General features: G+C 38.7%; 2 protein-coding genes across 2 annotated transcripts; one reads left to right on the plus strand and one right to left on the minus strand.

Annotated features, from left to right (window-relative positions):
* Positions 1-1094: 1094 nt before the first annotated feature.
* fastkd3 (FAST kinase domains 3) lies at positions 1095-5228 on the plus strand. Its single transcript, XM_023271401.3, has 7 exons — positions 1095-1254; positions 1622-3100; positions 3189-3274; positions 4327-4501; positions 4589-4658; positions 4741-4855; positions 4964-5228. Exons 1-7 carry the CDS (start codon positions 1173-1175, stop codon positions 5060-5062), a joined length of 2106 nt encoding a protein of 701 aa, XP_023127169.2. The 5' UTR covers positions 1095-1172; the 3' UTR covers positions 5063-5228.
* A 17-nt stretch (positions 5229-5245) lies between these two features.
* chmp5b (charged multivesicular body protein 5b) lies at positions 5246-9155 on the minus strand. Its single transcript, XM_023271402.3, has 8 exons — positions 8999-9155; positions 7785-7889; positions 7098-7144; positions 6910-7003; positions 6758-6829; positions 6460-6568; positions 5675-5790; positions 5246-5578 (listed from the first exon to the last, which is right to left on the minus strand). The coding sequence occupies exons 1-8, from the start codon at positions 9065-9067 to the stop codon at positions 5531-5533; spliced, it is 660 nt and encodes a 219-aa protein (XP_023127170.1). The 5' UTR covers positions 9068-9155; the 3' UTR covers positions 5246-5530.
* Between the last annotated feature and the right edge of the window lie 5448 nt (positions 9156-14603).

Consider the following 14603-nt stretch of genomic DNA (forward strand, 5'->3'; position numbering starts at 1 on the left):
TGGGGCATTATCAAGAGGAAAATGAGGGGCAACAGACCCAAAAACAAAGAAGAGCTGACAGCAAGCATCGAGGAAATATGGGCTTCCATAACGCCCAGGCAATGCCACAGGCTGATTGCCTCAATGCCATGGCGCATCAAGGCAGTGATTAAGGCAAAGGGATTCCCAACCAAGTACTGAAGACTGACATATTGTTTTGTAAGGTACCATATTTTGATTGATTTGATGTGATTCTAATTTCTTTCTTTTTTCTGCAAAAACTGAGAAGTAAATGGGGATTTCTTCACATTATTCCAATTTTTTGAATTCCTGTTTTCATGGGTTTTATGAGCTGGAAGCCCAAATTATGTAAAAACAAACAAACAAACAAATACTTGAAATCATTTAAATTGTGGGCCCTGAATCTATAATCTATGAAAGTTTAATTTTTTGAATGAAATTATGGAAATAAACTTTTCCATGGTATTCTAATTTTTTGGAAAGGGTCTGTATAGGAGGATAAAATAAAATGTAAAGAATAATGTTTGATTCAGATCAAAACCGTTACTGGACATGTGATTTACTCTGGTTTCAGAATCCCTTTTTAGTATTTTGAACAACTCATTTTCAAGATTCAATCAAATATAATGGCTATTATCAGATCAAAATGGCAAAAATCTCATTTTATAAAGGTAGTTGGAAGGCCAGTGAAGATGTCAGCAGTGACCTACACTGGATTAAGTCATTCATTTACAAAGATAATGGAATTTTGGTGGAGATGACCATCAATAAAGGACATGCTGATATAAATATGCTGGTATGAATATAATAAAACTACTTGTAAAGAAATCCAAACTGTGGCCCTTTTGAAGAGGATTATGCAGTGATTGAATAGAATATATCGCCCTCTAGCGTCTGAATGTAAGTTACAAACTGTATGGTGCTGCCTTCACTTGATATCCGGAATAAAAGGAAATACATTAGAGCGCGTATCACCTCACAAAGGTCAAATAAGGTGATGGAGCTGTGGTATTACGATTTATGTGCAGTTAACATTTGACTCTTCCTTTAGTGAGACTAAAAGTTTCCTCTCTTCGTGTTGAAACTTCACGTTTCGTAACCTTCCATGAATATTTGTGTTATACGGCCGGTTTTCGCTACAATTTTTGAAAGGGGCCGATTTCCGAGGTAACATGAACGCCTCACTTACGTTATCGAACCACGTTCGGTGGCACCTACGTTGTGAGCGTCTCTGTGCTTCTGTTGAGGGTCCAGGTATGGATTTTAGTCCGTTTTGTCTTGTTTTTTTATTATTTATTATCACTCTGAGGTGACGTAGCAGCCTCACGGCACGTTAAGGATGAGAATAACAGAGCGACTGTTGTTAGCCAGGAAGCTAACAGCTAAGCGGCTAATGTTAGCTAGCAGCAGCCTTCAAGGTTGGTTAGTTAACAGAAGAGTACCGGAGGAGGGGCTGAGTTGTGTTACTGCTCTTATTATTTAACTAAACTGGATTAATGTTATCTAGTTCAGTATAGTATTAGATTAATAATATCTCGTTTAAGTAAATGGTGTTAGTTTGTGCGTTCTCTTCTTGTTTTAAAGTTTTTGTGATGTTTTATTGTTTTTGTTGTTTTCTCAGCTGGGACTGAGGAGTCCTGGACCCGGGTCATGGCTCTGAAGCTGGTCCACAGATTCCCTCAGCTCAGTCACTTCAGCATCCAGCGGATCTCCGTTGGACCCGCCAGGCTCCTAAGCACCAGCAGACAGTCCTTATGTGTAGCCTGTTTGTGTACATCAGCCGGCCGGTGCATCAGGAGACAGGGCTGCCTGAGGCTCCAGTCCAACTGTGGGATAAGAAGCCTGACCACCACCATCGTCAGGGAACCGTCCTTCGTCGCCAGCAGCTCTGTAGGACTCCACAGAGACTCAGTCCCCCGGTTCCAGCTGACCCTGCTGCACCGGCCCACCGCTGCAGAGGAGCAGGGCTTCCAGCAGCGCCTGGGGATCTGCTCCTCCTCCAGACAGGTCTTCAAACTGCTGCACTCTGTGGAGATCATCTCTGACACCATGGCTGCAGCAGCACTTCACCGTGTGGCCGAAGTGGAGCAGGAGGACAACGCTCTGAGAGACCCCACAGTGCTGGAGAAGGACACTGTCAGGGCGCTGTGCTTCCAGCTGGAGCAAGACTCTGCACGGCTGACGGATGGTGGGCTGGTTTCAGCTCTCCTGGCCTGCACACGCCTCTACTTGGACCCTTGGAGCACGCTGATGGTGCGGCTGGTGTCTGAGAGCCAGACGAGGCTCGACAGGGGCCAGATGAGTGTGGATGAGCTGTGTACTCTGGGTCAGGCCATGCTGGCTATAGAGGGTCCAGGTGGTGTGATGCTGGAGCAGGTGATGGAGGAAATTCAGAGGCAGAAGCCTGCTCAGTGGAGCCTTGCAGAACTTGTTGCTGTTTATAAACTTCTGCAAGGTATTCTGGGTGAAGATGGGAAGTACAGGGACCTGCTGAATGCCATGCACACCCATACAATGACAGTCACCTCCCGTATGGATCCTGCTGCTGTCAGCGGACTGCTCAGCGCCCTCGTAACCCTGAATCAGACGCAGGCCATGCCTCTGGTGATCAGTCTGTGTAAGCAGGCAGTGCGACACGTTCCTTACTTCACCGATGAGGAGCTCACCGATGTGCTTGGGGCACTAATGCACTTTGGTCACAGCGATCATTACTTTGTGAAGGCGATGGAGAAGTACGTTCCCACGATGGCCTTCACCTCCCACCCAGAGACAGTTTCCAAAGTGATGCAGTTCTTTGGGCGCAGGAACATCCTGTCTCCCACCGTCTTTGATGCCGTCGCTGAGAGCTTTGTGTACCGAGCAGACGACTACAGCTCCAGCCAGGTGGCCCAGCAGATTGTGGCTTTTGGGAAGCTGGGTTACCTCCCACCCAATGCGGGCCAAATGTTTGGCAAAGTAGAAACCATCCTGCGCACTCGTTTTTCACACTTCCAGCCCCGAACGCTGCTCAACCTGCTCCACGCCTGCATCCTGGTGAAGAGGTTCCCCGTTAACTTTGTCTCCAAAGTTTTCAGCAGTTACTTCCTCCAGCAGCTTCAAGGTAAAAACCTGCTGCCAGACACCTGCAGTGCTGAAAACCTTTTCAGGAATGCACAATTTACATAAATGTTGTGTTTTCTTTGTTGTAGAGGAGGACACGATAATTGAGCGTTCTGTTCTGGCACAGCTGACTCAGATCTACATCACTGTGAAGTTGGAGTGTCCTTCCTACGAGGTAAAGCATTTAAAATGACGTCAAGAGATAAACAGTGTGAGAGTTCAATGACAAAGGAACAAGGAGAAACCTCAATACACACCCTCTGCCTTGACATGTCATCAGTGTGAGGTTCAGTGCATCGCAGTTATCTGTGATAAAACCTACACTTTCTATGTTAGTGAGAATCGCCTCAGACAGACAGCAGAAAAGTCAGCTCAACTTCATCTAAGTTAAATATTTTCCCCGAGTCCCAATCATTCATAAAAGATTTATGCTTCTAATTTCACATCTGTTTTATGGCTTTACATGTCATCTTCTGTCTCCACTGTTAAACGTCATAAGCAGTTAAACCTTTCTCCCTGACTTTAATCTTCTGTTACATTCAGCATACAAGAAAAAGAAAATTAAAAGTTATTTTCTGTTCGTACATGAAACAGATTTACTTCCACATTCCAAAAAAGAAATAAAGACCCCATCCCTTTCCTATCTTGCAACGCATACAACTAGTTTCTCCTGTTTTTATATTCCTGTAAAATATTTAAAATACCAACAATAGCAATATTTTTCTCCAAAAAATAAGTTAAAAAAGGAGTAATAGTATACAGTATATAGTAATACATCAGTAAATTCAATTAGATTTATTTTATATTGTAACAATTTACAACATATATCCTCTCAAGGCAAGGTGAAGATCTGAATATTATTATTATTACTACTAATATTATACAAGAAAACAAACTAGTCCGTTTCCTTTTGATCCCATTTAAGCAAGCACTTGGCAACTGATATGCTCTCGTTTTTTAGTTTGAAATCCACAGCCATTAAATGCTAACACATTAGGATGCTATGTTTTTATTCTGAAGGCCTGAGAGGGAGAGAGCTTTTATCTCCGATATTGTATGTGTCTATGCATTGTTGGTCCGTTATCAATTAAAATGAGGAAAAACTCATGTCCAATCAAGGAAAAAGGAATATCCATGAAATTTAAATGGGTTTTAATTGACTGATTGGAAACTACACACCGTATATTGCTTTTGATTCATGTCTTTTTTTTTTTTTTCCTGGATCAGGGCCCGAGGCTCCTTCCAAAGTACCGAGTGAAGTCCTTCCTCATGTCCGGTCGCTCTCTGGAGACACCAGTGGATCCACATCTGTACAACTCTGTGAAAGCCGGACTAGTGGATTTACTCGGAGATCGTCAGTACTTTGGATCAAAAGTTCTGACGCCGTACTGCTACACACTCGGTAACAACCTTTACACAGCCCTTTATCTTCTAAATGTTTCCTGTATTTAACCTACCAACGACATAACACTTGTTTTTGTTGTTGTAGACGTGGAGATAAAACTGGATGAAGAGGGATGTGTGCTGCCTGCCAGTCATGTCGATGAGGTGTACAAAAGGTAAGTGATTGTATGTTAAAAAGGGTTTTTCACGTCAGTAGATGTAATGTTCATCTCAGAGAGACGCTTCACTGTGTTGCAGGATCGCTCTCTGTATCGATGGACAGAAGAGGTTCACTACAAACAAGAGGCAGCTGCTGGGAAAAGAGGCCATCAAGCAGCGACATCTACGGCTCCTGGGATATGAAGTCGTTCAGGTTAGACCCTCGTCATCATCACTTTGTGAATTCTGAAACTCAACCATCCCAGTGACTTGTAGTGCTCTGGTTTCCTGTCAACCTTATGAAACTGTTTGTGTTTTCTAGATTCCTTACTACGAATTTGAAAAGCTGCAAAACAAGTCCAGTGTGGTGGATTATCTGCACCAGAAACTCTTCCCTCACACTTACAGGCTGAGCTGGTGATGATAGAATAATAATAATAATAATAATGATGCGGCCTTTTCTAGTTTAAACTAACCCATATTTATTTTTGCTAAAGAGTTATTGCCAAATTAATGTGTTTAAGTTATTGATTCTACATTTCCACATATTTAGCTTGACAATAAAGTGGCTTTTGTAATGACTTCAACGTCACACAAAGTTGAGTATTGTTTGAAAAATATAATTTATTTTGCTGTTTGCATCTCAGTCCTGCAGAAACTGTACAAAGATAAAAGAGCCCCAATTCCAACAATCACCACAACATAAAGAGTAGTAATCAAAACCTTCAATTAAAGATGCCTGATTATACATTACAGTTTCTACCATTCACTGGAAAGAAGAAGCTGTGGTTTCATTGATGTCCTCTAAGGCCAGGAGTGTTGTTTGGATAAATACAAAAAAGGCTATGATACATGTAAAACTAGCATGTTGCAGGTTCTGATTGCAGCTTTATGCAGGAATCTGAGGAAGGCCAAACTCGTCCACCAGGACGCCATCCTGAAACACAAAGACAGCAATACCTATTATTAAAGCAACTGTCTTAAAATAATAATAAAATTTGTATAAAAGTTAAAAGGCAAAGCTGTTCAGTACCCTGTTGTTTGACTTGTCACCAGGCAGACCCTCTGGGATGGAGGGAGCAGACGAGGCCTCGTCCAGGTAAGAGCTGTCGTCGTCCATCAGGAGCTCGTCTCCCAGAGCATCCAGCTCTGTGGACACGGCAACAGTTAGAGATAACCTCAAAGCAAATCTGGTGACTACTGGTCGTCTTTTTTGGGGGCTTATAAACTCATCTGGTCTATTGTAAACTATTGGTGGCATGAAAAAAAGAGCTGGAATCTGCAGTGGTAAGTCTAAAGTCTATATTCATGTGGAGAAGGACATTTCTAAAGAATTTATTTTTTAATCAAATCCACCACTTGACAAGGTAATAATTTATATAAAAACATTTTAGGTCTAGATTATAGAATAGAATGGATCTTTGTCTTTATTTGTTTGTACTTTGTCTATTGTCATTGTTAAACAACAACAAACGGCAGTTTAGCAGCTCTTTAGGTCAGCAGCATACAATAAAAGCACAAAGTCATTACGTAAAACAAAGGCCATGTGTAGGAATAAGACTGAGGTGTGTATAATTTAATAGAGCAGGTTATTACACATGAGGTGGTATGTTCAAATAGTGCAGGGTGGGGTTACTGCACTTCAGCAGCCACTGTCATTTCTTGGTGTACTGGGGTTAATTATGTCTAATATAGTAATATTCTTATCTATTACTAACAACACAGTGGTAATATTCATTTAGATGTGTTCAGGAGAAAATTCAGGTAAAAGGACGACAGCAGCATTGGACTAAATAGTAAAAACGGTGTTTTACTCACCTGCTTCCAAGTCATCTTCATCGATGTCAGGTGTGCCGTAGCTTCGGCTCATCGCCTCCTGGATCTCATTGGCGTCCTCCATCATGTCCTCCAGCTGATCTTGAATATTCTAAATACAATCAAAAGAATTAAAATGTGTGTCTTGCAACAGGGCCGGAGTATTTTGTTGGCTCTCGTAAGTGTACTGATGAAGATTTTTAAGAGCAAATTTCACGTTAATAAGTCAGATTTTTTTACCAAAAAATCTAAAGAATCTTTAGTTACAGTCAGCAGTAAAGTTAAAGTAGCAACCAAATACCTCAATCTTATCAATGTTCACTTGCTTGTATGCTTTCTTCATGTCCTTAAGGCCGAGCTTCATGGCGTCAACCTAAAAAGAAAACTTCTGTTAGTACAAGCCACATTTTCTTCAGTAATTATCTTTCTGGGTGACAGTTCTGCATCTCTTACTGTGGTTTTAGTGTCTTTAAGTGATTGGATTGTGTAGTTTGTTTGCTCCATGTTGAACGACTGCTGCATGAGATTGTCTCTCTGGCCCTCGTACCTGGAAGATAAAATGATTAAATGAAGCCGGACTTAGGGTTAATTTGATATGTTCAGTAATTTAAACACTGACTTTGGGAAATCAGAATACTTACATTCTCTTCTGCTTCAGAACTCTCATTGCCTTTTGCTTGACCATGTTCTAGTGAATGAAAGAAAAATAAATTATATCAGTGGAGGATCAACATGAAACAGACACAAGCATAAGACAAGTACTAAGCTGCATTTATTTGAACTAAAATGTTGAGAAATGTCTGGTCAGATTTGTATTTTTACAAATTCTTTCTCACTTAGTTCAGCTTGTAGTCATCAAAATGACTGTAAGGCTGCTTGTGTTAAAACAAACATTTGAATAGGTTTATGCAGTACTTTCTTAATAAAATCTGGCAAATTTCTCACAGTAAGGTGAAAAAAGTATTGTTTGGAGTAGTGTATCATGCTGTTAAGTGTAATTATAATTTCCAATCAATTCACATCCTTAATAACTAAAAGACCAGCATTTAGAAATCATTTCTGTACGTTATTTTGCATAATTAAAAATAACATGGAAACCTTAACATTTTCTTCCTACATTTTCCTTTTCAATAACCGATTATATACTGAGACACAAAGACACTTTCTTCTGCTTGTGTGCCTGTTTTTAATAATAAAATAAATCCTCACTCTAAGTTTATATCTTAGCTAAGTGGACTTTTGTTTTTGCCTTGTTGCACCCTCAACAATTTTAAGAAAAGAACCCCACCACCTCTGCTCTACCAGCAGCAATGAAAGGTAAATCTCACCTTTGAAGGTCCGTCTCTCATCTTTTTCATCTGATCTTTGTATTTCACAAGTTCAGCATCTAGTCTGGCGATTTTCTTGTCAATGGATTCTGCCCGAGAATCAACCTGAAAGTAGGAAACAGGACAGAACAGTTACATGACTACTGATCATTAACAGTGAGAAAATTTTAATAGGAGCAGTTAAAACACAAATACAGCCAATTTGAACCAGCGCATTAATTAAATAAATGCATGTCAGGTAAAGTCAAGTCGCTTGTATTGATACGACACATTTAAGGTCATTGAGCCAAATTGTTTTCTGGTCAAAAAAAAATTAAGCTTGCTGTTACTAATTAACCCAACGAGTTTAAATAAGATAAGACAAACTTTTATTACTCCCACAGTGAAGAAACTTGCAGATTTAAAATTTAAGATTAAGACCCTACAGTGTTATTTATAATAAAAATTTACCTGAATAATCTGATTAAAGATTTATAAAAAGTTACATTTTTTTTTTTACCTGACTATGATAAATATTAAGGCTAAGACTCTTCAATAGTATTAATAATGGGGATAAACGTGACTAAAGTTAGCTAAAATATACATGAAAACCCAACAAATCCAAGGATAATCTCCAATTTAGTTTTTATTTTTATGTCTTATTGTGCATTCATATATATTGGCTTTAATTCATATCATTTTTATTTGTTAAATTTAAAGACCTTTTTCTCACATACATTGAGGCTAACTGTACATATTTAAAATGACCTGTTTCTTCCTCCACTCCTGCCAGCTAACAATAGCTCTGCCCAGACAGCCAACCAGTCTAACAGGTTGAAGTCATGCATTTCTTCTCACTGAATAACATAGTTTTTGCTCCATACCAGTCATATGTCTCAAATCCCACAATCCCCTGCTCATAATGGCATAATGCTGATCCATTACATGAACAGAAAAACTGATTGTTCTGTTTAAATGTCTTGTTTATCGACCTACACTGCGAATACATAACGTCAGATTAAAATAATAATAATAATAATAATAACGTTTGATTAAACATCACAAACTGACGATTAATTCATATGATATTGGGCTCGATTATTTAAGCTAATTAAACAAAAACCGTGGCCTGTTTTGTGCTCATAAAGTTAGTTAGCAGTTAGCCGAAAATGGCTCTTTCTCTGTTTACTTTGTTCAACACAACAGATAAAAAGTTACTTCAGGGTGTTACTCACGCTTCCAATGCAGTCCGTCAGGTTCGGTGGCGGAGCTTTGGGTTTACCACTACCAAATATACGATTCATGTCGGCAAAATTAAGGCGTAAAGTGTGAAAAAAAAAAAGAAAGCAGCGTTTGTTGTTTGCTGTCAGAGTCCAACTGAGGAAAAATACCCGGAAGAGCCAGCGGCGTGACGTAAGAAGGGTCACGTGATACTGACTCACTCGGCCACGCCCTCCTAGTGTTTCTGTGTTTATTTTTCCTTCTTAAATAATTTTTTTTTTTTATCAGCTTCTTATTTTTTTTCATCTGTTGGATTTTTGCCACCCATGCACCACATATTTTACTTTTTTCTTTTTCAGATCTATTCATTCTAATTTTCCCAGGCAGAAGGCAACAAAACACAAAGAACCACAGTGAAGGTTTAACGTCAATATTCATTTTTCATTTCATTTGTTTTATTTAGGTACATTTCTGGTCCGTGGTCCGTGTATTTATCTGGCAATTGGATTTTCCGTTCTGAAACGGGTATTGAAAAACAAAAAACGAGTGGTTATTTGATTTAAAAAAAAAATTGAAATACAAGGCGTTTTTCCTTTTCATGATCAAAAAGGGATATACGAAATTTTAAAAATGCTTTGATTTTCATTTTATATTTAGAATAACAAAAAAATAAAATCAGTAAGAGACAGAAACGAAAAAAGGTCAGTTTTTTTCATTTTCTGAGACCGGAAGTGGTCATCAGCAAGTGTGGAGCCAAACGACAAGATTCTCAGAGGGCGGAGCCACAGAGCAGTGATTGGACAGACCATAGATAATATAGAAGACAGCGCGCTAGCGTATCTAGTCTTCTATATAAATCTGTGGCCGGTACGTCTGATAGCATTTCTGGCTGCTTTGACCTTGTTTTGGAGTAAAACACGGTAAGAAGATAAATACTTCTAACCAGTAGCGTTGTTTTGTTGTACGTTAAGTCGGTGACTTGTGAAGAGTTGTGTTTTGCCGTGTTTGAGCAGTTGGTCCGGACGCGTTAGCTAGCTAAGCGGCTAAGTTAGCTAGCGGGCTAATTAACAGGTGGCTAACTTACCGCTGAACACCTGTGTTAGTTGCTGCCACAGCTGTCCTCATTATTAGAATGAACTTCTAAACCTGTATTTCTCTGCTGTGTATTTTAGCTTTTAAAGGTTTAAGGTTAACTGAAGCCCGTTCAGCTGCACTGAAGTTTAACATTCAGCTGGTTTGAATTAAACCGCTTAACTTAACATTGCGCAACATTACCTCTCTGAATCTCCATAATTTCATTAAATTCCTTCTCTCTTCCACTGCTCAATTCAATCCAGTATATAAAGTGACATTAATAGTGAATAAACTAACAACCAGCCATTGTATTTATTTATTACTGCATGTATTTGTAGTAAAACATGAGTTGAAACATCCTACTTTTGGATCTAGAACTGCACAAGCCGTTCATTTTCAGTCACCTGATGAGTTAAACTCCCCTTTTTATGTGAGGTTGAAGCAGAAAGTCTGAGTTAACAAAGAAAGTGGTTTATAATTTGCGATACCTGTTATCTCTGACTGAGGCTTTAGTTTTTGTTGAGCTGATTTACACGTAGAAACTTTGTTCAGGAAGATTTGTCAGTAGCTCAGAGGACAGGCTGCTTTTTACACAACCTTGTAAGAGAATGTTTGTCAATGCTTTCAGCAGAATTTAGAAACACAACACTTCCTAAACAGATATTTTGAGGCTGTGAGGTTGAACGTTTGAGAGTATATCAGTGTGTTTGTTTGTGGTCTTTCTGTTTCTAGGTGGAAGCTGAATTAGTGAGGATGACTCCTGCTCCTGTCATCTCTAAGCTCCTCACACATCTTTACCTGCACATGAGGAAAATCACTCCTGTAGAATGCAGGTATGTTTGTCATTATTATAAAAAGATGTTGCCTGGTGACCTGTCAGAAACCCATTATACAGAGTCAGCCAAAATAATGTTTACACACATCAGGAAAAGAAAAACTTGCATAAATATTTCAATACCAAATTTATTCAGACATCACGAGATTAATAAAAGTTATCTTTGGCCTCTACAATTACAAGAGGTGCTCAAAGTGGTGGCCACTGGCTTCCAGACATTTCTGTTGTGTTGTAGACGTCACTTGTTGATGCTCCATTCATGAGGGTAGCGCCATCTGTTGGGAAAACATCGTACAACAGGACACAGAGTTATCGTGATTTGATCAAACTTAGAAAGAGGAATCTATATGTATAGAAGTACTTATACAAATGAAATATTTATAAAAGTTTTTCTTTTCCTGATGTGTGTATACATTATTTTTGGCTGACTCTGACTGTGAACTTAATGAGAACAAAATTGTCATTTAGTTGTTGCTCTGGAAGCTTCTTTAGTGAAAACCAGCTGGTGTTCTGCTTTGAAAAAAAAACTGCTGTTGAGGTCTGTGTTTTTAGGTTTAACCCCACAGTTTCTGAATGAACTGATAGTTTGTTTTTATTCCTGATCACTGTGGACGTTATAATTGATGGTAACATTTACTGATCATATAATCAGCATGACAATATAACAGTATAACATTCTGACCACCTGACTAATACTGTGTTGGTCCCTTTATGCTGCTAAAACTCCTCTGACCCAGTGGTTCATCAGAACCTCTGGGGATGTCCTGTGGATTCTGTGGGTTGCAGGGTGGGTCCTACCTAGACCAGGCTGATCCTGGACCATCCCACAGATGCTCAATCAGATCTGGATGTGGGGAGTGTGGAACCCAGGTGAACAGCTTAGCTCTGTCGTGTTCCTCGGACCACTCCTGAGTAGTTTTAGTTTGTCCTGCTGAGGGAGGCAGCTGGCATCAAGGACTGATGTTGCCATGGAGACTAGGGGGTTGTTTGTCCTGCAGTGTTTAGGTGGTGGTACATGTCAAACATCCACATGAATGTCAAGGTTTCCCAGCAGAACATTGCATTAGGACAAGATGATGGATGTTGTTCTCTTCAGCTGTCAGTGGTCAGAATGTTGTGGCTGATTGGTGGATCTGTCTGCCTTTACTCTGACATCCAGAGTTATACAAAAGTGTAGAATGTGTGCAGTGCAGAAGAGATTTGCTTTATTGTATGCAGTTTTAGTGGTCCCATCAGAGAAAATCATATCCATATACAGATTTATATTAATTCCAGGGCTGGTTCAGTGAAGGTTGAGAAGGTTTGCAGTTCTTGTTTTAGCAAAATATGTTATAATAGAAGATCTTTATTGTCATTGTACATGAAATTATCTGCAAACTAGCAAAGTGCATCAGTCTGAGGTATATAAAAATAAGTAAGTAAAGAAAAATGCATCTAAAGCCAAGAATAAACTGAATATTTTGAGGGAATATTCTAAAAAGGAAAGAAAAGCTCCATTCTCACTCCTCTCAGGATAAACTCATTAAAATTCACTTTAAATTTAGCTTCAACACAAGATAAACACATTTACTTTCATTACTGATGTCAAGTTTTAATAAAGTTCATGCTACTTTTATAAAATGATGAAAGTGAATAAATTGTATTTCTGTGATCTGTGTTTGATTTCTGTCTTTTCTCCTGTCATCCAGATGTTCAGAGGGAGATGATGCCACATCTGGTCCAGACGATGGAAGGTCTTGAAGTTCTCTGACTGGCCTCGACTGAAGATGGTCGTCTCACTGGATTTAAGGTTCAGATGCTCAGTAACAAACTCCACCAATGAGCCAACAGGGAAGCTTTAGGTTTATTAAATGTTGCTATGAAGGTTTCACAGTTTTTCTTTGTGAATGCAATGAGCTCCAACTGAAACTTGAATTAGAACTTAGAAGTAAATCCTTCCATCTGAAAGGATTTAGTTGCATTAATAACCTCATAACATTCTAATTTTTATTCCAGTCTTGGTTGAAATTAGAATCTCTGTATTGATTCAGGTAAAAACTGAACTTCACAGCATGTTGGAGCAAAACAACCAGATGAAAACTGTGATGGTGTTGGATTGTCAGACCGTAATGTTGCAGCTCAAAGCAGCTTTTCTATCTCAGTTCATTCTGACATTCAGCTATGAATCAACACAGCAGATGGTGATCCATGCTGTGGAAGTCTCACATCTCCTGATTTAATGGAGCTGCTTTGCACTTTTTACACTGTTTATTCACCAACACTTTATTTCATAAAAGTCCCATCTAGTTTTTATGAGGAATGGGATGTTTTAATTTCTCTGTGAATAACTGCAGTCTAATGCAACAGCTGGAGTTGTAACATCTGTCCTGATATTGATCATGAAGTATTGATCAGAATACTTATGGTTAGCAGTCATCCCTGAAGTTTTACATTAAAATCTTTACTTGTGTTGTGAACTTTGGTAAGAAGCAGAAACTTTAGCGTTGCCATGAATACATGAGTGTTAAATTCTGTCCATGTTTCCATTTTGGGAAATTCAGTCCAGCAGATGAGTTTGTTTTTACTGACAGCAACCATTCAGTCTGAGATATTAAGAATAAATAAATGTCCATAATGTGGAAATGAACAGATTCTATTTTTATTTATTCCTACAGCTGCTGGTAAAGTTCCAGAATGTGGTGGAATTTAGTCTCAGAGTCACAGAGAATATTATCTGAAAGTCAGGTTATTGTTGTTTATCAGCACAATACAAAAAGATTAATGTTAGAAATATTCCAGTTAAGACTCTAGAATATCAGGATTTATGTAAATTTACCTCAATAATATGAATGTTCAGGTTAAGATTGTACAGTGATATTTATTATGTAAGTTTAGCTGATTAAAGTTTATGACTCTGCACTACAATATTATGTATTTAAATTGACATCATTATTATAATATTTAGGGTCAGACCCTACAGTATTGAGATTAAGAAATCAAATATTCTATAAAATGTAAATACACTGAATTCATTTGGATATATTTAAGTGAGACTCTACAATATTATTTGACACAAATCTATCTAAATCAAAACTTTAATCATTTTTACGCCAAACATTTACTGATTTAAACATTAAAATCACTCCTTTCTAATCCTCTGCTGTACGTTCAAACCTGAGGCCTTAAATAGAAACACACAAGTATCTGATTGAAGGAACTTCTGCAGAGTCCTGGTTCCAGAACATGATGATAGAATTATAGACAAACTTTAACAAAAGCTGCCTGAGAGTTTACAGCTTTTTATGTTAGATTTCTTCAATAATTTAATGAGAGTTATCAGCAAAAATCAAGTGTTCATTTGATGAACTTCATTTCCTAAAACATCCAGAATTGGAGCTCATATCTTTGGCAGCTGTAAAGTTTCTGCTCCTTCAAAGTTCACAACACAATGAATGAATTCCTAAAACACTCTCAATGCTGGAGAGCGTTTGTGATGCTGAAGCAGTGAGCAGTTTTTCTGTTTCTTCTCTGGAGATGCACAATGAGGGACGTCTGCAGAGACTGAGAAAGAGTCTCACCACATCCTGACATGAGGAAAAGACTTTACTGAAGACTACAATGAGAAAAACTATCAGACAGCAGACGGCTGCATTCAAGGTGAGCTCTGAACATTTGATCTGGAACAGGAATTCAATAACGGCAGCATGAGATTCATTTCAGTCTGTAGCTGC

The sequence above is a fragment of the Amphiprion ocellaris genome, chromosome 22 (assembly GCF_022539595.1).
Source record: "Amphiprion ocellaris isolate individual 3 ecotype Okinawa chromosome 22, ASM2253959v1, whole genome shotgun sequence".
NCBI classification, from domain to species: domain Eukaryota; kingdom Metazoa; phylum Chordata; class Actinopteri; family Pomacentridae; genus Amphiprion; species Amphiprion ocellaris.

Coding starts and splice junctions, on each gene's coding strand:
- fastkd3 (XM_023271401.3), top strand. CDS start 1,173: ATGAACGCCTCACTTACGTTATCGAACCACGTTCGGTGGCACCTACGT. Junction 1,255..1,621: donor TGCTTCTGTTGAGGGTCCAG/GTATGGATTTTA, acceptor TTGTTTTCTCAG/CTGGGACTGAGGAGTCCTGG. Junction 4,856..4,963: donor TGGGATATGAAGTCGTTCAG/GTTAGACCCTCG, acceptor TGTGTTTTCTAG/ATTCCTTACTACGAATTTGA.
- chmp5b (XM_023271402.3), bottom strand. CDS start 9,067: ATGAATCGTATATTTGGTAGTGGTAAACCCAAAGCTCCGCCACCGAAC. Junction 7,004..7,097: donor GTTCTGAAGCAGAAGAGAAT/GTAAGTATTCTG, acceptor TTTATCTTCCAG/GTACGAGGGCCAGAGAGACA. Junction 6,830..6,909: donor TTAAAGACACTAAAACCACA/GTAAGAGATGCA, acceptor TTTTCTTTTTAG/GTTGACGCCATGAAGCTCGG.